This window comes from Lonchura striata, chromosome 10 (assembly GCF_046129695.1).
Source record: "Lonchura striata isolate bLonStr1 chromosome 10, bLonStr1.mat, whole genome shotgun sequence".
NCBI lineage: Eukaryota > Metazoa > Chordata > Aves > Passeriformes > Estrildidae > Lonchura > Lonchura striata.
In genome coordinates this window covers 23,930,957-23,958,278 of record NC_134612.1, presented here as the reverse complement: position 1 = coordinate 23,958,278, position 27,322 = coordinate 23,930,957, and the positions used below count along the sequence as shown (strand labels likewise).

The window sequence follows — 27,322 nt, the reverse complement described above, 5'->3', positions numbered from 1 at the left end:
ACAAGCAAGGCAAAATCCTTCCAATTAACATTTTAGTTAAGAAATTCACTCACCATGCCTTTTCTTAAAGGTTGTAGCTCAGTCTTTTAATTTTTTTCACAGCATTTTTCACCGTGGCTCTATTGGAGATTAGATACCCAGCAGCAAGAAAGGAGACTACTTGAATTATACTTTTAGCTCATACTTTATTCAATTTACTTTAAAACTTCAGGAACTCAGGCACCTATTTCACCCATCATTTATCCCTGGAGACTAAGGCAGCTTCAGGGAAAAAAGCAATTACCTACTATGGAAAGTCTAGGAGTTACAATTATGAAATAATAAAATGTCAGAGACACGTCTAATTTAGACATAGGGTTTTATACTCAGCTTAGTGAGATAGTACAAAATATTCTCTGAGATTTTTCTAACCATCAGGTGGAATCACTCCTTTGACTGTGATACCAAATGCAAGCTCACAAGTGTTTATACATCAGATCTGAGCATGCATTAGAAATCAGCAATTGAAAATCTATTTTGCTTACCTTGTCACCAATAATGAAATTACAGCACTAAAAACCACTTTTCTTTCTTGGATACACTAAGTAGAACACTTCTGTCTCCAGAGTGAGTAGAAGTCAATTTTCCTTCCTTTTGGTTCTTGGATGAATTTAATGTCTCTTCCTCTCAGTGCTTGAAGTGTCACTGACAGTCCCCACAAAAACAACCCCATGGCCACCTCTGGTTACTGCTCAAAGGAATCCTCATCATTTATAAACCTTTAACAGCAAGAAACAAATTCCAAAGGAACAGCAAGAGCAGAGTGCAACCAAACTTTTCACTGAAGTTGTCTGAGCAGAGTGATCTTTACCCAAAAACACAAGATTCTCTGGGGTGCTCAACTCCTGAACTGCAAATTGTGGCTCTGTGATCTTCACATGGTGATAAGTAGCTCTGCAAGGTAGCAGAGAGGGAAGAGATAAAACCCTTTATCAATTAATCACAGACTCTGAGAGTGCCCAGGTGTGGCAGCACAGCCCAAATTCATCAAATGAACATTAAAGCCATGAACGTGCCCAAATCTGGCAAGAATAATTGTGAGGATGCCATGCTAGAGTGGGGCAGAGATGCCAGGTGAGCACCAAGGAGTCAGTCCTGGCGCTGTGTGACAATGTGCTGCCTCAGCCCTGCTGAGCTGTCACAGCAGCCAGGCCTGCATGGGGCAAGGGGGACAAGGTGCAAAGTCACAAGTCAGGGAGAAAATCCTGTTCAGGAAATCCAGCAAGCAATCCTGCATTGTCTGAGCCATCAAGGTCCGTGTCACAGCCAGGCTGTGGGGCAGGAGAGGCACAGAGAAGCCAAGGGACATTCCCTCCACAGACATCTCCAGGAGAGCCAAACCTCCTCCTCTGCCTTGGGGACAACGGCACCAAGGAATTTTGTAGGAAAATTCAAGCTTGTGTTACAGCATGAGCAAAAAACTGTTTTGTCTCAGCCTCAAAGGAACAAATTTAGCATTGCCCAACACCTTGTTCAGTTTAGAGGTCCAAACCCTTCGGATTGTGCATCTGTAAGAAGTGAAGCCCATGGTGGTACAAAATTCACTCCAGGACTAAGTGAAGAAGAGGGGAAAAGAACAGTTGGTTGTGGCCAAGGTTAGTGAATTCTTCATCATAAATTAAATTTATGCAGCATATTAAACTCCGATATTTGAAGGGCTTTTTTATCCTTTCAGACTGTTCTAAAATGACATCTAACAAAAGCCATGAGGACTAAGAAGCTGGCTTTAAAATAGAGCTGGGCAGATTTAGGACCAACATTCTCCAGTACCTTTTAACTTCTGCAAGAGAAGCCAAATGACCCAGGAGCATTTTTCAGCCCTGTTTTTTAGCACCAAGGCTGCTGCTAGGGAACCACGTTCCCTACTGTTCTCTTTCAAAAGCAGCATCAGCCCAGATGTGTATGAGGAAAAGCCAAGGAATAGAGTGGCAGTGCCCAGGAGGATGAGGCACAGCTCCCACAGCTCCCAGCACACGCTGCCAGAAGGGCAATCCTGAGGGAAGATGAGCCAGGCTGAGCAGGGCAAAGCAAGATTCTCAGGCAGAACTGCCAGGGCCTCCTCCAAGGGCAAGGGATAATCACTGCTCTGCCCAATCCAGTTATTATCATTGCACACATTACTCCAGGCTGAAGGGGAAATCCAAGACATGTAGCAATCTAAAGCTTAGATTTGTGGCAAGCTTGTCTCAATAACCTTCCCTTCCTTCCCCACCAAAGTGAGAGAGGTAAAATGAGGAGGTGACACCTGCAGAACAAACAAGGCTGCCCTGGCCACGCAGTGAGATCTGAGCAGCTCATGAAGAAGGAGCACTTTGGTGGTGATCTAGCTAAGCTCATAGGAAAAGATAATGTTTAATCCAGCCTGACACTATCTGCTCGTGCTGGCTGGAGCCAAGGAAGGTCTGACACCAGGACACTGTGAGATTTCATACTCACCACTTCCCCTCAGAACAAGATAAACCTTGCTCTGAGCTGGGCACCTGGCACATCTCACAGACTTGGATAAATCTGTGGGTCACTATTAAAGCTTCCAGCCACAAACAAGCCAGCCTAAGCTTTTCTTCACTTCTTGATAGGCTGAGGAAAATCAAAACAAGTGATTAAGACAGTTCTTTGCTTCATTAACAAATATACAAAGTTTTATTTTGTTTATTAGATTGGTTTTCTGGATGTTAACATTATCATTGCAGTTATAACCCACATTCACAGCAGAAATTTTCTAAGAGCATTTTGCAACACTAACTGCTGTATCAGAAATCCTTAAAAGAAACTTATCTTTTAGCTACTCAGGTAACTTGAATAATAAAGTGCAAAACCACAATAAAATTTGACAGACATATGTCCCAGCTCATATTCAGTGGAAAAGAAAGGTTTATAAGACCACTAGATATGGATTCACTGCACACAACAGAAGAGTGTGACCTGAAGACACCAGTTTTCAAGTTTTCCCATTACCAGACATTGATTACAATGAATAATTTTCCATTACTTTTAGGGGTAACATATAGAAATCACAATGAGGTTATAAATAGAACACATTGGCTAGACAACCTGAAGCTTAGCCCTATATTTGGTACCTTTTACCCAATAAAGGTTTTGGGAAGAACTGATGAACAGCAACAGTTCATTTCTTGATGAAATAGCCTCTGATTTGACAAGGAACCAACTGGCAGGACATAATACAGCAGCTTGTTTGGGACACAAGTCATAAATCAATTTTTTAATATGTATTTTTTACCATAGACATAAACATGGTCTCGTTCAAATTATGATTGCCAGTACTAATTACTGTCCTGCTCAATCCAAGAAAATAAGAGAAATCTCAGAATACTATGGGAATCAGGTCCAATTCATAAACCACAACCCAATCTTTTGTTTCTCTATCTCTACAGCCACCGCTGCAGCCTCTCCAGTACCAAACACTCTTTCTAAGATAGATGAAGTATCACAAACTCCATGGGCCTTTCCATTCCTTCTCCCTGACTCATGGATCTTCATGAAGCCCTCTGGAGCAATGACTTAATTGAGAATCATCCACAAGGAGACTACAGAATGCAAAGATGCAAATTAAATATCACTCTGATTTCATTAGCTCGAACATTGCTGTTCTTCTACCACTTGCCAAAAACTGACAGTTCAGCAGGCCAAGCTTTAAGAAACACCAGAAAGTTTGAACTAGAAACTGATTCTGCATCCCTTTACTAAGCTCATTTTGCTAAGGACACAAGACACCACTGTCAGAACAGAGAACAGGCTGACCAGCAAGCTTTAAGGACCATGTCCTGCTTATAGCTCTATGAGTAACCAAAAATTGCACAACATACATTCCCAAAGAACTCATTTTTACACAATACTCTCCTTCACATTGTTCTACTTGACTACAGTCAGTGCTCTCATCGAGGAAACAATTCCATGCACAAACAGACAGCAGAACATCCAGTGCTATTTGGGAGGCTGCAGTTTGCATTTCCCCCCTTTTGATCCTTTCAGATCAGCAAATGCAAGGACCCAGCTGTTGTACCTGGGATAAGGCACTTGCCCCAGATGAGCAGTACAGCACCAGGCCAGTGTGCCAGACAGTCTGGAGGGACCTTTTCTTCACCATTTAGAGCCAAACAAGGAATAGTTCTGGAGCAATTGTGCTCTTTCAGCCTGGAGTGCTCCTCCTGCAACAGCTTGTGCAGCTTTCAGAAGCTGCTTCACATTCTTCCCTAAACTTCCTAGTAATGGCCACAGATTTTGCAAACTTCCAGAGGTTTATTCTATTTTCAAATCAGCTCGAGGTGCACTTCCAAGGGATTCATCAGAACTTGTGAAACATCACCAGGAAATCACAAAGAGAACATTTCCACCTGTCCAGCTGCAGCTCTTAACCATCTACACAGCCAAGGTTTGTCAGTCGAGGTCTCACATGATTTCAATTCCCTGAAAAAACAAAGTTGCCTTATGGCATGCATAGTATAGATATCACTAGTGCTACCTGGAAGAGTTCTAGCTCCAGTCCTCCTCCCTCCCAAAGGGGACAAATTCAAACCCACTTATCTGAATAGTTTAAATTCAATCTTCGCATATATTTCAAATAAACCTGTGCTCCAAACCTTGGAATAGCCTAGGAGTAAAAAAACCTCTTAACTCACCACTAACAGAAGACTAAGAAAGAAGTGAGATCTAGTTTCTATCAAAAACAAAAGCACATCTCACTTCTGAGTTTATTTATTACTTTCTCAAAGATATTTTAATATAATTATTCTGATATTCTGGTCTAGAGAACAGCCAAAATCTCAATTTTAAGGAAAACTCCTCATTTTACAGTGTTTTGAACTCCCGGTAGCTTTAAGCACCCAAATAATTTTAATTTATTTTTCTACTGAATGAATGTTCTGCAGTTCTAGAAAGATGAGTTATGCACTTTTGTTCACATACAAAAAGACAGTCTAACAGATGTAAACTATTTATTGAATATTTGCCACCAATATTGTTAAATACATAATCTTGCAGTTTTCCGCTTTCAAGTTAAAATGTCAGAAACAGAACACCAAATATTTACAATTCTTGTAAGGAATGTTACATAATGACACATTAAGGCGTAAATTCTTTTGGCTTATAATTCTGAAAAGAATGATAATAGCAAAAAGTGATGCAAAATCTTTCTTGTGAGATTATGATTAAGCTACAATGTTTTACAAAAATATGGTGTAAGATGGCAATAATCCCATTCAAAATCCTGCATTAGGCCCCTCGAGAGGGGCTGATAATTTATACAGTCAAAACTTTAAAATTTACATATAAAGGTACCCTATCCACCATTGAAAAGTACAACTCTCAACATATACAGTTTTCAGGCCACAGTTTTGAAGGTCTGGAGTATCAAGTTGGTTTGATGAATTAGTCGGTTGGCACTTATGAACACATTTATTGCCCTGTGGAAAGAGAAGAATATTGCTTCAGACACTTCTAGAAACATGGCAGTGGAGAAACCCAGCATTATTGGCACCTAGGCTTTGAGAACTGGGAGCACAGGGATGTTCCACCCTGTGCTGACCTACCTGAAGCTCCCTGCTGGCTGCCAGCCAGCCTCATTTGCATAGCTAATCCCAAAAAAGCTGTGTTGATTTGGCAGGAATTGAAAAAGAATTTGGCTCTCTATCATCACTGATATCTCAATCCTTTCCTTCTGGGATTCAGATAACCAAAGGAAAACCATGGAGCAGATGACTGGGTTTGGAACCAGATGATCTTTGAGGTCACAGCCATTTTCTCACTCAGTGATTGTTAAACACCTTTCCAAAGCTGAGCTCTTCACCCCCCAGGAATTCCAGAATTGGCAACTCTTCCCTCAAGGAATACTAAACGTGCACACATGTGACAGCAACACACTATTTTAGTTACCTTCCTGCACAGAAAGGTGTGGGGTCACAGAATGTTTCAGCTCAGGAATGATGTGTGAGCATGGCTTGTGTTTTGTGCTGGGGGGAGCAGGGATCTCACCCAATGTGCAGCTCAGACACACTGAAATTCCTCCCCAAGGACAGGAAATACATGATGGAATTTCTTACACTACTGCAAATAATTAACACACTTTAAGCTTAAGCCCAGAACACACAGTACTTCTGTCCAGGAATCAAAGCTACCAAAGCCTAAACTTCTCATTTTGGTATTGAATTTAGCCCCAATTTCAGGGGAAGGAGAGAAAAATACGAATGCTTTGATGGGAGCAGGATTGTGCTCACAGACTCTCAAGACTTTTCTCTCCTTTAGTAATGCCCCATCTCCTGGGTGCTCTCAGCCTTTGCCAAGCTCAACAAGAGCTAACATCAAAGTTGGTTCCATCTTTAAAACAAAACACTTTGGCTCTGTCAGAATCTGAGGGGGATCCACTCACCCTCCCAGAGAATCACTACAGTGAATTATACAGAAATGGTGACTGCAAAACCCAAGGTGAAGACGTGGAAAAAATTTTAGTTTGAAGGCTAAAATTCTCAGCTAGAAGAAGATTCAGCTGAATTATTCTAGATACTGCAGAGCACTGTGAGGGTCTATAAAGAAAGGCCAATAAAAATGTAAATCAAAGAGAACCCTGCACAGATGTTTTGTATTTGCAAATGATACTTCAGATAGGTAAATTATTTTTCTCAATAAAAAAATCCCTAATTTCTCTGTCCTTGTATATGCACCGAGAAAATCCACACAGGGTCAGGAAATTTAACTTCTCATATTCAAATTCAAAACTAACACTGCACATGGGTGTTACATGGTGAATTTAACAATTTTCCCTTTCCTCAAAGGCATTACAAAATAAACAGTATTTTAAAGCAGCCATGGTAATGAGAGGACATAGGTAAGGAAATAATTAGGCAAAAGGCAGCTTACATCCCAAAGCCTGTCCTATTTTCCTGTTAGTCATTATGTAAAATGCTGAAACAACAGGACAAAACCAACAGGCCAAAAACATACTTACTTTCCATCTTTAAAATAGGTTTTCAGAGTATCACTGAAACTTTTGGAGTATTTTACAAACTCTTTCTTTTGGTGCTCAAGTGCCTACAGAAACAAAAACAAGAGGAGCAGAGTCTTAGTTCACATATTTCTGGGTACAGTGAGAACCTTGAGGTTAAATTGATCAGAAAATTAATTAATGTTACATCAGGAATAAAAATGTTTTTTTTTTCCTTTAAAAGAAACAAAAAGGAATAATTTTTTTTTTCTAAAACTCCTCAAACCTATCATACAACCACTCTGTTTTTAAAGCATGGCCTCATGGACCAGCTGGGCTCTGCTGTTCATGCTTGGATGCAAAGGATGCCTCCTCTGCTGCTATCAGAAATAGTGGCTGAAGAGCTGCTGCACGTACCCGCCGGTTCTGGTACTGGTATTTCTTGAAGACATTATTTACTGTGTCAAGGAGCTCCTTTATTGCACTTGCAATGTCCCTGTTGGGCAAGAAAAAGAGAATTTCAATATCCTCAGGAGATCCTATGAAATGCTGGAGCTGAATCCCTTTCTAGCAGTCAGGTATTTCTCAGGGCAGTCTCCACAGAGGAAGTGTCAGACATGATGGAGGAGATCAAATACAGGGAGCCACAGCAGCATCCTGGGAATTCTGCCTTGGAGCCAGCAAGTTTGGTTAAGTAACATCCTCATCATTTCTAAGAGGCATCAGGCTCTCTGGCAATGAGAACAATGCTGCTACACCTACAGAATTTCAACATTCAGGCCTAAATACAAGAAGTTTGACCTCTCCATCTAAAGCAAAATCCATCATATTGTACTTACTTGATTGTCTGAAGAAACCTCACTCTGTCATTGATCTCATCTGGAATCTTACTAAGGATCTGTTTAAGTGCTCGTGCCTTTTCATTAAGATCTTGGAATTCAGGTTCAGGTCTTTCAATCATATACTCTGGCAAAAAGAACATATTCAAAGCCACCATTAGTTTGTCCTCAAGTCTGTAGTGACAGCTAAAAACACAACACAAAATGCAGCAGGAGCTCCAGGGTGAATTTGAAGGTGAACAGCACAGGAACAGCCATGAGCAGAGAACTGCAGTGAATAACCCCTATGTGAATTAGGACAGTGCAACAATCACCTTCATTACTGCATTGTGGAAAAAGACCCATTTTACTTTATCTGAGACATTAAAGTCATCAAATTCAGTATTAAAATAACTTAAAGCCTGCAGTATATTCTGCTTCTGTGACAGCATAACTGCTGCTGTTAATTTGAAATAGGAAAGAAAAAAAAGAGGATGTTATACTCCATATCTGCCTTTTCCTGGTTGTTAGCATTGCAAAAGGTGAACTGTGCACCCATAAAAACATAGTTCTAAACATTCATTTTCTTCCTTTCCTTCTCTTATTAGTCAAGTGTGGTTTTCAGTGAGATTTACTTTCTCCAATAGCAGTATCAAAAATACAAATTTTCTTCTACCATGCTGAGAAAATTGTACTAAGAAACAAATAATCTCTTCTGAAAAAAAGAAGAAATACAGAATTGCATGTTCCTAGGTAACAGTGTAATTAAAAATACAGTTATCCAACACAGGCTTTATTACCTTCTACATCATCAGCTGCCATACGCAGAAGAGACTCTGTGAAATTCACATCCACACTTTTCTTCTCCAGAATTTTCATTATGATGTCCTGTGTAAGACCTGGGTTTTCTTTTTCAGCCTGTATAGCAGAGAAATTTTATATGCTTAAATATGCAAGGCCTGGACATTGCAAACACCAAGATTTTCACGTAAATTGCCTCAGATATTGCAGGAGTTTGCTAAGAACTTTGAATGTCTAATGGCTTTAGACCAGTAGATTACATTAAAAACATTTTCCCACTACAAAATTCATTTTTCTTGGATTACATCACTGATTTTGTATAAGCAACTTTTCCAATAAGCCCTTGCACTCATTTTAATTTGAGTAAGAAGGGTTTTAATAAATGTCTCTATCCTGTTATATTTTTATAAACACCAAGCTTTGAGACAAAGATATTGTATCCCCTGGAATTTAATTCACTCCAACACAGGTGCTACTCCCCCACCTTCCCCATGACATTTATAAATGTGCCTCTCATGAATCACATCATATGCTCAGACATCATCTGGGAATTTGCTCTCTCAGAAAAAACACAGCTTTTGATTGATGACATATCTAAGTACAGAGCTGGATTAACACTGGAGCTGTTCACATCACCTGTGCTGCTACCAAAAAACTGCTCTGTGGGGAAGAAAAATGAGCCTCTGTGGGTTTTTTAGCTGGCACTAGCATTTTTACCAACATCTCAGTTTAACATTATTTGCATCCAGCTTAGCTACTTCCCACCAATTGTGAAAACACACAAAACCAACCCACACTCGTAGGAACTCAATTTGAGACTTCAGCCCATCAAGGTACATTCAGATTTAAGTGCAGGAACAGGGAAGCATCCCAGAGTTGCACAGCTCAGATATGTCATGCCTGCCATTATTTTGTTTCAATATTTGAAAAGATCACCACTTCAATAAGGCAATGTAAAGGAATATCTGTATTTTCACTCCTTAGGAATACAATGGAGAAGTCAGAAGAATCTTTTTTTCCATTTACTGATGGATTTCTACACATACACTGAACTTCATCCACAAAAAAAATCCCATTACCATTCACTTTGTAAACCAATTTCAAAGTCTGCTACGTGCCTATTGCTCATGAGAGCCTATTCTACAATCTTGTGGGTTTTAGACTAAGTTTATTATTTATTCACTGCCTGCTCCCTCATTTCAGCTTTTGTTCTGTATGGACAAGAGAACAGTCTGTTTAAAATTGCTCATTCAGATTTCTACTCATGACATCTGCAGACTTCTCAAACTTCCACTTCATGCAATTGTCCACTTCATTTTCAGACTGCTGGATCAAGGATGAAGTCTTAGATAAAAAGACAAGGAAACCAGAGAGCTGACCTTTCAGCTTCATCATACACAGCTTACTTTTGAAACAACCATTTTTCAATGCAAGTTACTTCTCACCTTAATAAAAGCTGCTCTCAGTGTCTGAGCTGCAGACAGATTTACTCTTTCTAGCTGCAATAAAAGTTTAGAATTAATTATTAGCATTGTGTTGTTATCAGAACAAAGCAAGTCAAGAAATCTCACCTTGCCCCATAAAGCAGAATGGAAAGGGGGATTGACAGAAGCTTTTAAATTGCTGGTCTCACTTCAGAGATACTATAAAAGTAAAGTTAATCCCAAAGGAAAGAGTTCCCCCCACAAATGAAAACAAAAATCACTGGATGTATTTAGCAGCAAAAGTCTGACAGAAGATTTTGAGAATATTTTGGTATTCTCAGACACTCATAAAAAAAACAAATATCCTATTAAATAACAACCATAGCATAAAATGAAAATGCATCAAACTGTTCACAGGTTCAACTGTGTGCTATTTCCTACCAGACAATACCATTATTGTGGAAATCCTCTGTTAAAGGTAAGAAAAAAGCTCAGGACCAAGACAACCAGCAAACTTTGATGAGCATGAAACTATTCATGGCAAGAAGGGTGAAACAATGCAGAGAGAGATGATGTGTTAGACAAAGATTTCTCAAGATGAACAACATGCTACTGTGGCCTCATTTCCCAAAATAAAGGGGATTATTGCATTCCAAGGTAAACTGGGGCTCACCTCATTAAAGACAGGGTACATAACAGCATAGAGAGGCATGGAAACCATAGAAGTGGTCTCTGCTTCATTCTTCATCTCTTCCATTGTCATCCTCATTCAAAGAGCCACTTCTCAAGGAAAACACTATAGAAGCAAAAAACTCCTCATTCACTGAAATGTCTCTTCTTTTTCCTCGTTGTGCAAGAATACTTGAAGACCTTGGAAAATCTATTGTCCTTAGGGTGTGTGAGAAAAGAGAAAACAAACACACAATTACAAATGCTCAGGAGGGACAGGTTCCAAAAATGACAAGGCACAGATCAATGTGAGTTCTACTGTGAAGCAACCAGGGATTTCTTATTACATGAGTCAAGTAAATGTGGAATGACCACTTGGTTTAACTTCAAAACCCTAACTGAAATCTATTAAATGAATATTTTAAAGAAAAGGTGCTACCCCAAGTGTCTTTCCCTTCAAGTTCTCATGGAACCAATTCTCCTGAAAGCAGAGATTTTATGTGCTATTTACAAAAATCTTGCCACCACTCACAGGCAGCAGCATAAGGTTCCTGACAACTTCCATCCAGGAGAAACTTGGAAAGCACTACATGGTGAAGCCCCAACCTCATCCAGATGCATTGTGACTATTAAAACTACCTATAAATATTCCATATTTTTGCACATGCATCAAGCCGTGATTCTGCTGGAGATCAGTGCCCACTTTCCACCCATCTGAATGTGAACACTACATCTTTGGTTTTATATAAGCTGTAGTCATGTTTCCACTCAGGGTGTGCCACCAGCTATGTTAACTCAATGGAAAATTATTGTTCCAGTAACTGAACCTCTGTTTTGGAAGTTCTCCACCCAGCCCAACTCATCATATCCAACATAGAAGGATCACTGCTCAGACCCAGAAATTACGTGGAAAGGAAAAAAGGTCACCTTACAGTTGATAAAAACCCCTTGTTCCAGCCTGCCATATTTTTTATTAATCAGATACTTTAAAAAATATTTTATATGCCATAATTGAATTTAAAGACCAGAAGTCCAAGTCAGAAATAAAGATAAAAAGAAAGATATTAAGCTTTTTAATTTTTTAGATTTGCTTGGAGGATTTAATGCACTAGAGGAGGGATTTTTCCTCCTAGCAAGCTCCAGACACCTGGCATTTGCATGTCTGTGTAATTTACTGACATTTTAGTAAGAAGTGAAAAGAGTGAAAAGATAAGTAACAACAGAAACTACTCCAGCATTCAATATCACTTCCTGAGAGTATGAACAGGTTAAGAACATGCCAAGACATTTCTTCAAGCCATATTCCTCATTATGCTCTGCACTGGCTAAAGATCTCCAGGCTGTTTAAACAGAAGAACAGGTATTTTTTGTCCAGAGCAGATACATAATTGTTCAGCCATAATTATACAAGTAAAATTTGTTACTGATTACAGTCAGCACGGAGAAGAAACTGGATGACTAAATATATTGTGAATATCTCTTCTGATCTTGTGAACAGTAAAAGTTGAAGAAAAATTAAACATGGCTACAGTAAAAACTTTATGCAAGTCTTCTAACAAGGCCTGCTTACTGCAAAACCTCACTTTGTTTCTCTTGCTGCTCCAACCTCAAAGTGCCACAGATGAGCTGATTCCTCCAGCCCCAGCAAAGAATTCCTGAGACTTTAGAAAGGGCTCTGGATGGATGTAATAAATCCACAGGGATAGAACTGCAATAATCAGGGGTCTCACAACTTTATCACCCATCCCTGGTATTTTACAGCTATCAAGAACATGGAAGAATCCAAGTGAATATTCATGATTCCTCGAAAAGTTGAGTGTTTTCCCAAGAACTTGTTTCAGTTACATAAATTCATGCAAGGTCTGCTCACATGATGGGAGGGAACTTGTCTGAACAAGTTTGCACTCCCTACTGCAGGTACAAGCTGTCCCATTTATGATCCCTGTGTATTCCCTGCTGGATGGAGATCTGTTTGTTTTGCTGTTTAATTCCTCCTTTCTGGAAGTTCAGTGAGTGGCCACTCACACAGCTGACAAGCACCACCTGCACTCACGGATGAATTTATAGCATGTGTTTATCTGTATTTCCAGAGCAAGTTTTTGCCATGGTTAAATCAGGTCACTGAACATTGTTCTACCCAAAAGATTTTTATCACAGGAAGAAGGGCAAAAAAGGACAAAATTGCCATTAGATATAATTACTTTGTTTTTATGGGTTAGCAGTATCCACACACACACAAAAGGAAATACTAAATGAAATGATGGATTTTTATGATGATGAAAACCTATTACACTGTGAGCTACCATGAAGAACTCATTTTCTCCTGAAGAACCATAAGCTATTGTTACTAATCCATGGTACAGTTAAAACCATCACATAAAAACAATTATACATTATCTATAACCCCTTTTCCAGATACTGACACTCCTAAAAAAAAATACAACACTTGGATTTATCTTAACACAAAGGATACCAATTTTGCAACTGAAGAGGTGGGTTTATATATATGTGCACACAAGAAATATTTAAGAACACCAAATGCTTTTGTTGCCAAGGTATGAAAAGAAATCGATTTAATTTATCACACTGCTTGTTCATTATTTCAGATATCTTCGTGTTTTCCAGAAGATACACTAGGAAGCATCACAGTGTCATGAAGGACCTGACTGCTAAAATTCTCAAACTGTTTATCTTTACAGTTAGGAATCAATTTAATATCTGTTGGATATAACTTATTCAATTCAGTTTTTGCTAGTCTTAAATAGAAAGAGTAATTATCTTCACAAAAACTCTGTGTTCATTGCATTACTGTTTGTCATAGCTGCACTAAACCACATCCAAATACCCTTGAAGGTGGTCTCAATCTTGATTAGGGACTAAATTCTCATGAAGTTTCTCTTCTATTTAAGATCATTATTCTCTTCTATTTAAGATCAATTATCAGCAAGTCCACTAACCTTCAAAATGGCCTGACTCAAGCCAAAGTTTAATGCCCATTATCAGCAGCAAGGAGGAGCTTTCAGTATTTCTTTTAGGATGTGATCAAAAGCAGCTCTGCACAGCTGCCAGACTTCCTGACAGTGTCTTGTAACAGCTTAACTTCAGCTCCTCCAATCTCAGAAGAGTCTTTTCTTCAAGAGGAGTTTACCCTAGTTTCATCTGTCATCTGGTTTATTTTACATTCTCAAAAAAGGTGGAATAAGATTGCATGAGGAGGTGATTTATTAGGGCAGCACAGTGGAGTGGTGGAGTTGAGAAAATCCTGGACATACTGTAAAATGTGGAAAAGGTGTTACTCTGCTGGCAAACTTGTTAATTGGTCTGAGGGGGCAGATGAGGAGAAGACAGCAGGATATTGCCTGATACTGAAGTGTCAGATACTGAGTGTCAGCCTGATCCCCCTTTTTGTTACAAGGAACCCACAACCCCAAACCTCTGGGTGTGCAAGGAGAGTCCTAGAAGAGAACCTACAAACTGATACAGGGAATTGAAACAGAATCTGGACTTGTCAACTGTGCCCAAATACCAGTTAATACAACCCTGACTGCTCAGGCCTGACCCATCAAACACACCAGGCTGGATTCCAAGAGATGCACTAACATGGAATATGTGCTTTCACTGTCAGGATAAATCTTACATTCTAACCTTTAAGTCTCAGCACTAAAATATGATCCCAGCCAGTCAGCAAACATGGACAGAGCTGGTATATTTTAGATGAGGAATAGATTTGGAAAGGTTCTTTGACAGACCTATTCCCCCATAGCCACCCGATGACATTTTAAATCATTCAACTGAACTTTAGCAGAAAAAAACCCCCAAAAACCCAACTTCTGCCAAGAAGGATGAAGAGCACAAACCACCACACTTCCTAGATGTACAACCACCATTGTCAGTGTCTAAGGTGAGAATTTGCTTTCTCTAATGTGTGTCATTTACTGACAGATTTTTGGTCATGCACTTAAATCAAGCAGAGCTGTTTAATAAAAACATAACCATCACCATGAAGCTACGGAAGGCAGGATCTTCCCCAAATCCGCTCCTGCTCCTAGGCCAGGCTGAAGAGGAGTGAGGTTTCCATCAAAGGAGGGTGTTTGTAACACAACCTTCTGAAGCAGTGCTTAAAGCAAAGAGAGCAGACTCTCATGATTTCAACTTTTCAAGTTTTAAACCAACAGAAACATTTGGTATCAATTGGCAGGGTTTCAGCTCTGTCATCAGCAGATCTACCTCTGCACTGATGTTGTCTCTGTTCCCTTCTCCAGGCTCCATCTACCCTAGATCTGGTAAGTGCTTAGACATTAATATTCTTTTTCAGAAAAGTACTACAGAGGAACAAGGCCCAAGGCAGGGATTACAAATATTATTATTTCAGTGGTTGGCTTCTAGCAAAAATCACGGCTCCATTCCTGATATAAAAGACTACCTTACTGCCAAGAGGTTTGCTCCACTTTTTGCAGGGCGGATTCAAGAACAGGTTTCAGCTTTAAGCTGATCTGAGATCCCTGAGTTACCAGAAAAATCCATTCAAGTCCAGGAAGAAAGAGTGAGGGAAGGGAAATAACAGCATAAATTCCAGCTGAATTCAGAGGCAGAGCTTGAATCAAAATGTAAGACCAATGTGCATGGGAGGAGGGAGTGTAGGTAATTTACTACTGATGTTGTAAAGTTTATGGAAGTAAAAAAAAATTGCAGAATATGCTCTTTTAACTATACACACATCACACACCTGTCTTGGCAATTCTGTTTCTGTCATTAATGGTCACCTGAATTAAAAAAAAAAAAAATGCCCTAACCAACACATCTTTTTTTTTTTTTCTTTTTTTTTGGTCAGATGTTACTTTACCTGCCACTGTATTTTAATTATCAATTGCAATTATTTCCCATTGTATAACTCAGATTATTTGATACAAAGCTTCAAAGCTTTGTGTTTCAGTTACAGAATTACTTTCCTTCTTTTTAAAACTGAGCAGGGGTGGATTCACTGGGATTAGCATACAGATCAAGTATTAGGATAACAATCTGTATTTTAAAATCAGCAACAATAGCAAGAGATTAAAAGGCATCCTACTGAACTGATTCCACATCCCACTGATTCTTACACCAAATAGCTTCACTGCAGAGTTAATAAAAGGAATGTCACCAGCAAACAGCATTGAAGTATGAAAGTGTCTTCAAATGCCTCTCACTAGAACAGAAATGCAGTTTTCAAACATCTCCACACACGTGTAACAGTCACCTGCAGTAAAATTCACTCTGGCAAAGCAGAACTGCTTATGCATTTGGTTACTGTAAGAGCAGTTCTATGACTAATTCAGAAATGACACAGACCTGTGATAAATCCAAGATGTCTATTTTTAGAACCATATCAACTTAAAAAACAAAAACCAAGCCTAGCATGAAGTCAGGCTTCTAATCAGTCTGTGCTTTTTTTTCTGGACTTCAAAATGGAAGTGCTTTAATTTGTCCTAATACAGCCAGTCTGTGTCTCACATGAGACCCTACAGCCTGTGCTCCAGTTCCAGCAGTCAGCAACACCAGAACTGTTATACAGCGTCACTGAAACAGGTCAAGAATGCTGTAATATATAACCACAACAGCATAATATTTCTCTTTCTTTTTCACATCCTTGGGAATGTGAAAGTGAAGCCATTACTTTACCAAACACAAACAGGTATGACACAGCTCCAAAGGGACAAAAATACATTCCAATGTGCGAACAAATACCAGAGGAGAATTAGTTCCTCTGATAACAGGAACAGCACAAGGTTTCAGCCACCCAGTATGTGCGAGCTACAGGAAAAACCCCAACCCAACTCACCAGTTCAGTGAGCAACTTAATGGGACACCCCAGCCCTGACTGCTCGGTCCCCAAGGGGGGCACAGCCCCTGCGGAGGAGGAATCACAGAATCAATTAGGCTGGGAAAGACATCCAAGATCACCGAGTGCGACCTTTGAACAAACACCACCTTGTCAAGCAGACCATGGCACCGAGTGCCACGTCCAGCCTCTCCTTAAACACCTCCAGGAGCGGTGTTACCACCTCCCAGGGCATCCCATTCCGCTGTCTAATCACCCCTGCTGTGAATAATTCCCCCCTAATGTTCAACCTCCACCTCCCCTGGCGCAGGAAGGCGAAAGGAGCCGAGGCGCCCTTTCTCCCTGCCCGCCGCAGCCTCCTGACAGCTCTCCGCTCCGGGAGGACGAGCTAAAAATAATTCCCACAAAAATAAAACACATCCGGGCCCGCGCCTGCCCGCCCGGGCCGAGCGAACCAGCACCAGGCCGGGAAGAGCGGAGCGGGGCCAGGCCGCGGCCCCGCGGGAAGGGCGGGGGGAAGGACAAGCGCGGGCGCTGCCGCGGGGCCGGAGGAAGGAGTCGCCGCCCGGCCGGGACAGCCGCGCACCTTCCCCGCACGGCCGGGCCGCCCTCGGCCGCTCCCTCCGCCCGGCCGCCGCTCTCGCAGCCCCGCGGGGCGCGGCGGGCCCCGCGGCCGGAGCCGGGCAGGGCAGGGCTCGGCACCTCACCTGCCCCGGCCCGCCGAGCCCCCGCCGCTCCCGAGGGGCTTCGCCGCCGCCGCCGCGCCGGAAGCGCCCGCGAGGAGCAGCAGCAGCAGCAGGAGGAGGAGGAGGAGGAGGAAGACCCGCGGTGTTACCACACACCAGGCGTTGTCCGGAACCGCGCGCGGGGCCCTGGGGCTCGTAGTCCGCCCTCCGCGACCACAAGCCCCACAATGCCGAGCGGAGCGGGGGCGGGCCGGGGCGGGGACAGCGGCCGGGCGGAGCGGGGCTCGCGGGAGCCGAGCGCAGCCCGCCCTGCGCGGCAGAGCCGCGGCGGAGCGCGGAGCGGCGGCAGCACCGCCGGGCAGCGGGCGCGGCGGCGGCGGCAGTGCCGGTGAGTGCGCCCGGCCCTCGGCGGGGCCGAACAAAGCGGGCGGCTCCGGCTCGTCTCTTACACCCGGAGGAGCCCCGGAGTGCGGGGGTCCCCGGAGGGGCGGAAGGAGGGACGGGTGCGCCGCTGCCGCGGGAGAGGAGGCGCTGGGGATCGGAGCCGCTCGTCCGACGTGCGATGAGCGGCGAGGAGCTGCCGGCAAGCCCGGAGCCCGTCCGGAGCTCGGCGGGCTCCTGCGGGCGGCGGCGCGGGGACGCGCTCTCTCCCCGGCGCCCGCAGCCCTTGCCCCGGCGGAGTTGCGCTCGGGCGAAGGAAGCGCGGCGGTGCCGTGCCCCGGGGCCCGGCCCCGCTGTCCCGCGGGTCCCTGCGGCCGGGCAGCCCTTCCCAGCCCGCCCTGGGCTCCCAGAGCCCGTCTGCCTGCCGGCGGCTCCCGCCTGCCGAGCCCCGTCCCGGCTCAGCGCCGCGGTCCGTCCGTGCGCCCCGAGCGCTGGCCGCTCAAAGAACTAAACTTGTGCGTTCTGTGTCGGGGTGATTCCGCTCCTAGTAAGCTTTGAAGCTTCGAATTACGTTGTAGGAAGAGGTCAGCGATTAAAATTTACTATTAATACTAAAGGCAGCAACTCGGATCTACGTTGGCATTTCTGATGTGTCGCTGTTAACGCTCACTTTTTAAAAAATGCTGATCGCTTCTGCCTAATGTTAATCACACGAATTCCCCAGTGTGAGGGTGGGGATGAGCAGCTGAAGCATTAAACTTGTCAGACAGTGGCTGTAAGTTCTTGCGGAGGGTGGGAAGAGTTGGGTGCCGGTGGGAGCAGAGGGACGATGTGTGTCACCCATCCACATCTCCTCCTTCGGGCTGGGGAAAAGCAGGAAAACAGGATTGGATTGAACCTGAATTGTTGTTACACATACGTGAATTTTCTCCTTCCCACACCACCGTTTTTTGTTTTAATCGGATCGAGGGGTGATCTCTCACATATCAGCTACTCTACGCATCCTGATATTAAAGGGCTGCTTAAAACCTGCGTAATGTGTATGAGTTGTGTGCTGTTCATCACCTCTGAGCTCAGATTCTTCAGTTTTCCCCTCATTTTTGATGTGATCTGGTGATTTAGTCTAACGGAAAATTACTCCCCTCTGTGTAAGGGAGAGCTGTTCAGTAAAACGTTGTAGCATAGATTGAGCCAAATATCTGTTTAATGGTATTTTATCCTTTCAGTGAAATTAGTATGTTTTAAATAAAGCTACAAAGCTGCAGTCGTAGAGCTGCTAAAACTTAAATAGTTACCTCTTCCATCAATTTTGTGATACTTTTTCAGATTCTGACAGGTCTTGGTTTGACCATGAGGCTTGGACCAGATTCACACTTGGTTATTTTACATCCATTGTATTTTTTAGCACTACTTCGGCTTGGTTGAGTGTGATGAGGAATAATTGCCAGGGGAAGGGAGGGACAAATGGTTGATGATTTGTTTTTTTGGTTTGTTTTTTTTTTTTTTAGGTGTGGGTTGTCTTAGGGCAGCCTAAGATGTAATACAATGTGAAGGCTTGTGGCAGTGTAAAGTTTCCTGTTAAAGGCAGTCATGAGTTCCAAAATTTGACCTCATGAGACTGTCTATCCTGTGTTTTCACATCCTCTTGTCCAATTTGAGTTGGGATTTTTAAATTTGCTTTGTCTCCTCATCTGCCATTGTCAGCAGTTTGCTCACATGTAGATGAAAGTTATTCATGGATGTGTCAGTCCTTTCATATTCAGGGGTGAACAGTTCTAGGAGTGCTATTGTTGTAATAACTCTCTTGAAATTTATTCTGTTGATGTAAATGTTGTGTTTATGTGTATCTTGGTTCAGTTTATAACCTTCTGTATCACAGCACGTAGTGATGAAAATGGATTAGTGGTGGTGGAATTCTTCACAGCAAGATCTGACTACTCCCCGCTCTTTAAAGGCTTTTGCAACTGATGTTTTACGTCTCAAAAGTTCAAATTTGTTTTTTGGGCTGTTCATCATCAGTGAAGACACATTGTTGGCATGCCTGAATACCTTTTAAAATAATTTCTAGCAATTTGTTTTCTGTGTGGGCAATACGTTATTCTGTCTGTGTAAAGCACAGGCTGAATTAATATAGGCTACATCTGTCCTATACTGAGTCTTCAGGCTGTCCTTATCTGAGTTAAGCTGTGTGTTCAAAATAACACTAAAAATTGGTGTGTAAGCGTGGTTTTCAAAATTAATGTTTGGTTTTCTCTGTTTTATATGGTTTGCATGTCTCTGATACAATATAACGGGCAGATGGTAGGGAAAGATGTCTGTATAGTCAGCTGTAATTAGTGATAAATGTGTCTTTATGAATATATACATACTTTGTATGTATGAAAAAACAGAGTAGTTTAATTTAGGAATCCCTTAAAAAAAATTTGGGTTTAATTCATGTCTTCCCAGCATGGTCTTGTGAACTAGATAACTAAACATTAGCAGAACTTAGAGGTGCGGGAAATAACATGCCATGTATTCCTGCAGGAGAGAGGGAAATACTTTTGAGTCTTGAATTATTGAATTGACAGGAGGACACATTTTCCGTAAACATAAAGCTGTAGCCACTTCAAGACAAAAAAAATTAATTGCATAGTTCAGTAATAAAGGTGAAGTTTTGGTGCTTATTTTCCCTCTGTACTTGGCATTTGAAGCAGTACAAAAGGACAGGGATGTGCAGATGTATTGATCCCATTAAGAATGTGTTTATTTCAGGTGTAAATACCTCAGTGCAGTCACCAGAAAGGTTGTGCTGGAGGTCTGTAGCTATAAAGTAATGTGAGAATAGTTCCTTGCCTGCTTGTGGCTTGGGTAGTTCTCAGTAGCATCTTGTTTGGTGGCCTTAATGAAGTATCTGTGATAAAGAATTGCTCTTCTGTGGTGTGATTAAAATATCAGCTCTAAGGTCGTGTTCTGGTTTGTTTAATACACTTCAAAGCTAGTGATTATGAGAACTGCAGACCGTGGCTAATGGGATAAAAGCTGTGTGAGTTATCCATGTCCTTTTTGGGCTTTTGGAATCATTGCAGAGCAGCTGTAGCTGTGAGATGGGGAAAAGAGGAAATTTCTTATTCATACAAGCTAATGAGTTAAATGTGTGTATGGCTTTCGGGTTAATGAGATTTGACCTCGTGTGTTGTAAAGGATTTTTGCTTTAGTTCGGTGTTTAAATATTATGATAATTCTTGAGAAATAGTTTTGCAGACCTTGAGACTCTTCTTTCAGGAAGAATCAATAATGACCATTAATTTATTGTATAAGAGGAAAGTTAAAACAATGTGGTTGTATTTAGTTTTAACCAACTAGCTTCCAATTTATAGGCTGGCTGTCTTTGCACTGATTTATGAACTTTGTATACTTCAGCCCTGAAGTCTTTCATCATTACAGCTGAAGAAATAATTGCTTAATAATGCTCTCTGTTCCTGCTCTGCCGTGTGAGTCTGACAGTTCCAACCCCGTGATGGCTTGATGGGCCTAATGGACAATCTGCTGCTTCTAGAAAGATCTGTTCTATCCAGATCAAAACTGAAGCTGTGCCATATATGCAGGGGGTGTCAGGTGTACAAACCCAGCACTTGTTAGCCAGCAGTGATCTCCCCAGGCTGTGGAAGAGCTGCAGTTCCTGTGCTTTTCCTTTCCTCGATTTTGTCATGCGTGTTTCTGTGTGTGCAGTGGGTTTGGGGGGATTTCCTCATCTCAGAAAAGAGAACTCTCATTTCCTTTTTAACCTTTCTGCGCAGCACACTAAGGGCTTTGTTTTGCTTTTGCAGTTCTGAGAATTTTGCTCAGATACCACAGAAAGCAAATGCTTTAATTCCCTTTGCAGTAAGACAAAATGCCCAAAGGCTGCTCACCAGTTGCATTTTGCATCTGGTACTGTTTGAGCAGCAATTCCATTCCAGCCTTGATTCTCCTGTGGAACTTTGGAGCGAGCTGGAGGACTTGGGCATCTACTTTTCACTGTGATTTTTTTAAGTGCCTTTGGCATGTCAAGGTAGTGTTAAGAGCGTGGGTACTGTGCCAAAGACAGCCTGTCGGAACTCCTCAGCATCACTCAGCCACGGGAGATTGCCTCCTTCCCTGGCACAGCAGCCAAGTGCCAGGGTTTGGGGACTGTCTGTGTCTGAGGTGATGTTTGCTGCCCTAGTTTTCCCCATACATCTCAGTTATGTAAGTTGGAAAGAAAGGTCTAAAGATTTAAGGCATCATTTTTTAATTGGTACACCAAAATTGCCCTTTTCTAATGCTTTTTTCCCCCCACGTTTGAATTAAAGCAGCTCCTGGAGCATTTAATGATTGTGTACTTCACACAGCAATTGGAGTTCACTGAAGCAACTCATGTTTTCTCTCTCAGATATCTTTTTCTCAAAAGAAGCATTTGCTCCAGTTTCTAAACTATTTAAAGTAATTAATCAAAACCTAAGATGACAGGAACAGCTTCTGTAATATCAGGTCCTCAACTTGAGATGATGTTGATGCAAAGGGAAAGTGCCCAAGTCCCCACCAGTGTGTGTAAAGCCTGTAGGTGAATGATGACCTTTTCATCTGCTAAGAGATATGAGAAGTGGGAGGAAGAAGACAGGAGAGCCGAGTTATTTTTACTGTAAATATGTCAGTTTATTGACTTGTTAATTTCAGATTTATTCAAAAAAGCAGGAGGAGGAAACACTAATGTCTGCCAAAAACAAAGTAATTAGTGGGAGTTGAAAGATGTCTAATGACTCTTACAAGTACTAAAGAGGAATAAGCTAGTCTCTTATTAAACTGGATATGGACTTTAAAACACTGTAGTAATTCTATTTTATCTTTAAAACATGTGCAATTGCATATGGTAAATAAAAACCTAAAGTAACATTGTTTATTCACAGTAACATTGCAGGCAGAGGGTGGGATTTTGATTTAAAAAAAAAAAATTAAAAAACCAAAGCTGACTCCACACTTCTAAAATAAGGGTTCACATAACACTCGACAAAGCTCGAGTTTGAGTGGAAGATGACAGAAGAGTTTTAGATTAATGCTTAATGTGCCTGCTACACCATCTTGGTCTAGAGTGACAAACATGATCCTGTTTCATGACTGCATGTGCTATGGAGCAGCTTCTTTTTTCTGTGCCAAGGAACCCTGGTTGTGATTAGTCCAGTCACAGGATTCATCAGCACTTCTGCTCTCCTGGGAGCTGTTGGTGGGATCTGCAGGGTGGGAAGAAGAGGACAGCAGAGCCTGAGAATCTGGAGAGAAGCGAGCCAAAGGTGAGGAACAGCAGCCATCCAGCAGCTGGAATTGAAACCTGGGAGGCTGAGAGCTGAACCCTTTAATTCAGCACTGCTCTGGTCTGTGGTTGCTGTGATCTCACTTCCATCCTGCAGGGATGCTGATTTAAGTGTGACAGATTGGGATTATGTGTTGTCCCCAACTGGTGACAGTGAAAGCCTGGTGGGTTCCTCTGCTTTTGCCTCGGGTCATTAATTCTTTGCATCTGAGCTGGACCTTCCCTCTTGATCTGCTGGGTTTTCTCCTCCTCCCTCCATGCCCAGGCCCATCCTCAGGGATCTGCCCTTCCATGCTCTGCTGTGCTCCTGCAGGGTGTGCTCACAAATCCCTGCAGCTTTTATCCCCCAGGGTTCCTGACTTCTGCCACCCCACAAGGACTCAGAACCGTGTCTGTGGTGCTTTGTAGCTGTAATCGTTCCTGGCTGTTCTTCCTGGAGCCCTGTGCTCTGCCTGCCTGCTGCAGCTCCCCAGTTCAGTGTCACTTCTGTGGTCACTGCAGGTCAGTGCCTTGGATTCATCCTCTCCACATCTCTGAGGCACGGGGAATGTCCTGGTGTCACCAAACCCCACGGGGATTTTGGAGCTGTTGGAGTCTCCACTTGCTCAGAAGCTACTTGACATCATCTGTAGCTGACAACTCCCATCTGTTTTTCCTACCATGCCTCTGTTAAAATACTAAAGAAAGCAGGAAATTAGATATAGGGGAAGATACCAAGGAAAACAAATATCAGAAAAAAAGCAAGCAGAAATATTTAATTACAGGAGATATGGAGCAGCAGGGCATATAAGATACCCATGACAGTGAGTAAGAATCAAATTGACTGTAAGTAGATCTATTTTGAGGGGATGATATGCATGAAGCAAAAAATGCCATTAGTAGTTTATCATATAGAAGAAATGTGAGGGAGGAAAATGTGCATGCAATATTAAAATACAGTTCACTTGTGGATTTGACATAACAGATAGCAGGTCCCCATATATGAAATGACAGCAAAATACCCTTTAGCTGCAAGGGAACAAGCTTTCACTCAGTCACAATGCAAACAAGTTTTTGAAGTGATGGGAGCATATTTCCCAAGAAGAACACGAGGATGTCTCATATTTGGTAGGGGAAAAAAGCAGCAGAAATTCAAATCTGCATCTAAGAATTGTTACAAGGAGCTGGGTCTCATAAGGATCTTTGTTACCTTTAGTGAAAGCCCTATGGGGACAGAGGTATGGAAATGTGTTCCCACTATTTGTCATCTCAGCATTGGCAGAGACCAGTTAAATTGATTTGCACCATGCTTTCCTAATCCTTATATCCATGTAACTATCCTGTCCTGGAGTTATTACTTAATTCCTTAGGAAGTATAGGGCTTTGGAAGAATCCCTGGAAATATTGCTGAAGCATTGAGAGAGCAAGGAGAAAATTAATTTTTTTGCTTTTGAAGGCTCTAGGATTATCCCAGGAGCTCAGAGAAGGTAACACCAATGGAGAGGGTAGTTTTAAGGGAAGAAGGTAAGACAATTCCTTGTTTTTAAATCTTTTGGTAGCAGACAAGTCACTTAATCTTTACTTAATCTAAGTTTCTCCAGTATAAAATGAGAACAGACTCTTCCTACTCATAATAGCTGTGAAGCATCGGGGTTAATTTGTTCAAGATAAAGGTGTATTTGACTGTGATTAATACTTTTAACAACCTCAGTCTATAGAAGCCATGTAAGCAACTAGCTGGGCATCTCATTCATCAGGCTTGGTGATCTTTGCTGGCTCAGAGCTGCCTGGTATGGATTTTTAGAGACACTGGATCGTTCCTATTACTTACTTGAAGGATAAATTGCAACATTTATCATGGCATTCCCATTTTTATTTTGTAAGTCTTTCAATACCATGATTAAAGAACACTTTGAAAGCCAATAAGTGCATATCCCAGATATTGTTGGAACTGTAAGGGTATTTTGCACCATCCTGATCAAAGTAACAAATAGCATCAATGGACTTGCACAACACATAAGTGTTATGTATTTTCAAGGAGGCCATTAGGACACAGCATTCATTTGGAAAATATTTGGAATAATAACCAATCATTCACTCATAGAAAATTTCAGTGTTGAGTTGCATTTCAGTCAAGAAAATACTTGCTATCCTTTAGAAACAAGAAATTGTGCCATCACTGAAGCCTTGCAAGGTTGTGCTGAGGCAGGAAGCAGCATATTAATGTGAAATTTCCATCTTTTTCACGCTTAAATGGAGCAGATCTAAAGTCAGTTCATTCAACAAAATGGCAATTTGGATCTATTTTACAGAGCTCACTTGAGGCAATGTGCTCTTGCTAGTTCACTTTAAATGTGGATTCTGAGACTGTGGAAGATTTTTGCATATTTTGATTACCATCAGTTCTGTTTGCTCACATTTTACCTGCTTGACTAGAGAAATAAAGTTTTCCTGGGTATCTTTTGGCATATAGAAAATCTAGTTAATTAAGACATGCTATACTTTCTCCCCAGAGTCAAAGTATAATGTTCAGCTGGCCGACTTGCATGAATAATCCATCACTGTGAATCATTAATTTAGAAGACAAGCTATGGTAATTGATGTCTTTATGCAAGCTATGGAAATGCTTAGGGAAATTGCTTATTTTTTTCTTGTTAGTTCCTTTTTTTTTTTTTTTCATTTGCTCTGGAATATTTCTAGGCCTGAGTAGTGTAGATTTGGAAATGGATTCACCTGAAATTAAGGTTCCTGTGGGAATGGGATCTCTTTCTTGAGTTCGATAATAATCTGAATACTTTTCATCTGAAAAACTGTTAAAATCATAAAACTTAACTTTGAGCTAATCTTGTCTGCATATATTGGATGAACCACTTAAAGTTTTGGAAGTTTCTAGGGAAAGGAGCTGGCATGGTGGTCTTTAGCAGGGGCTGTAATGTGGTAAAAATGCTTTAAAAATTCCTGTCATAATTTGGTAATACAAGCACTACCTACTGGGTAAGTTGGTATTTAGACCTTTCTGTATTACCCAGCATGTTTTTGTATCAAACTAAGCATATAAAAAGCTGATGATGTGTATGGTTCTTTGGGAAAAAAAAAAATATATATAAAATTAAAATATGTACATTTGAAGATAATTTATCACATAATTCATAAAGCTGACCTATATGCTACATTATACTGTAACCATTATGTCTCTATGGCATGAAAAATTGCTCATTTTGTTTCCTTTCTTCACTTTTTTCATAATTGAAATATGAGGGTTTGCTACCAATTTACAATTATTTTGTCTGCCTCCAGAACAAGGAGAGGCAGTTGGTTGGTATTGAATAGGAGCCAACAGCTTGGTGACATTTCAAAAGTGGGATATCAATTACCCATATATGACTTAAAGCATATATATATATATATTATGTAATAATGTCATATATGCAAAATATTTTAAAGTTTTTCAGTGATGCTACTGGGATTTGGCCTATATCTACATAGTACTATGATGATTTTTATTCCATTGAGGAAACTTCCTAAATATTTCTTGTGTGTTCTGTAGCTGAAATGCAAAGTGGACCATTTCTACAGATAGATTTAAAACGTAACAATTCTGAAAATTAGCAGGCAGGTTAATTTTGTGTTCTCTTTTTTTTTTTATCCTTGAATATTTATTTCCCATTTAGGCATTAAACTAGAGGCTTATTTGATCTCATGTGCTTGGCTGCTCCTGTTTGTTCCCAGCTGAGCCCTGATGTGCTGCACTTTGAGAAATCCAGCTCTGAATTTTGACATTTTATACAGAAGCAAAAAGAGAACATGTTCCAAATAAATTCACATTTCAGCTGAATTCAAATAGGTTTTGCTGTTTGGGTTCAATTTCATAAGGTAGGAGAGGTGAAATGCTGCTGATAGCTGCAGTTACTGAAAAATGGTAATCACAACTTTCATAAAGTGAGATAAGCCATGTTTATTAATGCTTTCTGTGGCCATAGACTGACTTGGCCCTGGGACATTAAATGCCTAAATGGGTTGTGTAATTAGCTTTTTTCCACTTATGGATCAAGCAGCTAAACACACAACATTTTCTGAGCAGCTCAAATTATTTTTGTCATGTTAGTTTAAGCCAAGGAAAAATAATTTTAATTTTTCAGGTTTTTTGAATAAAATCAGAGCTGCACAGTGAACAGAACTGGGGTCCTGAGGAGTTCTCTATGCCAGCCATAAAACTCCTAAACCTGGGATGATTTCTGTGTTCCCACCCCTGACACAGAACAGAAGTTTGAACCATCCTGGCCTGCTTTGGCCAAGAATTCCAAAATTATTCACCCAAAACCATGGCATGTAGTGGCTATGGGTAGAGACCTCCCCAGGCAACCTTTTCCAGAGCTTTCTTGTGTTTTCCAGCAAAATTCTGTTGTTAGCTGATGTATTGTTACAACAGTTTGAAACTCAGTTTGTCCCATCCACTCTGCATACA

General features: G+C 41.4%; 2 protein-coding genes across 5 annotated transcripts in view; one reads left to right on the top strand and one right to left on the bottom strand.

Moving 5' to 3' along the window:
* Positions 1 to 2,670: 2,670 nt before the first annotated feature.
* Positions 2,671 to 17,411, bottom strand: PDCD10 (programmed cell death 10). 4 transcript variants are annotated; one of them, XM_021548203.3, is made up of 8 exons: positions 17,346 to 17,411; positions 10,690 to 10,896; positions 10,038 to 10,091; positions 8,592 to 8,709; positions 7,813 to 7,939; positions 7,391 to 7,469; positions 6,998 to 7,080; positions 2,671 to 5,459 (listed from the first exon to the last, which is right to left on the bottom strand). In XM_021548203.3, exons 2-8 carry the CDS (start codon positions 10,783 to 10,785, stop codon positions 5,378 to 5,380), a joined length of 639 nt encoding a protein of 212 aa, XP_021403878.1. In that variant the 5' UTR covers positions 10,786 to 10,896; positions 17,346 to 17,411; the 3' UTR covers positions 2,671 to 5,377. The 4 variants fall into 4 exon arrangements, with proteins under 4 accessions (XP_021403878.1, XP_021403877.1, XP_021403876.1 ...); XM_021548202.3 differs by having other exon boundaries at positions 10,690 to 10,904; positions 17,346 to 17,397; XM_021548201.3 differs by lacking the exon at positions 17,346 to 17,411 and adding an exon at positions 17,211 to 17,339 and having other exon boundaries at positions 10,690 to 10,904.
* A 65-nt stretch (positions 17,412 to 17,476) lies between these two features.
* SERPINI1 (serpin family I member 1) overlaps positions 17,477 to 27,322 on the top strand; it is a 44,937-nt gene continuing 35,091 nt past the window's right edge. Inside the window, exon 1 of the mRNA XM_021548255.2 lies at positions 17,477 to 17,577. The gene's annotated coding sequence lies outside the window, so the exon portion shown is untranslated. The remainder of the gene's footprint in view (positions 17,578 to 27,322) is intronic.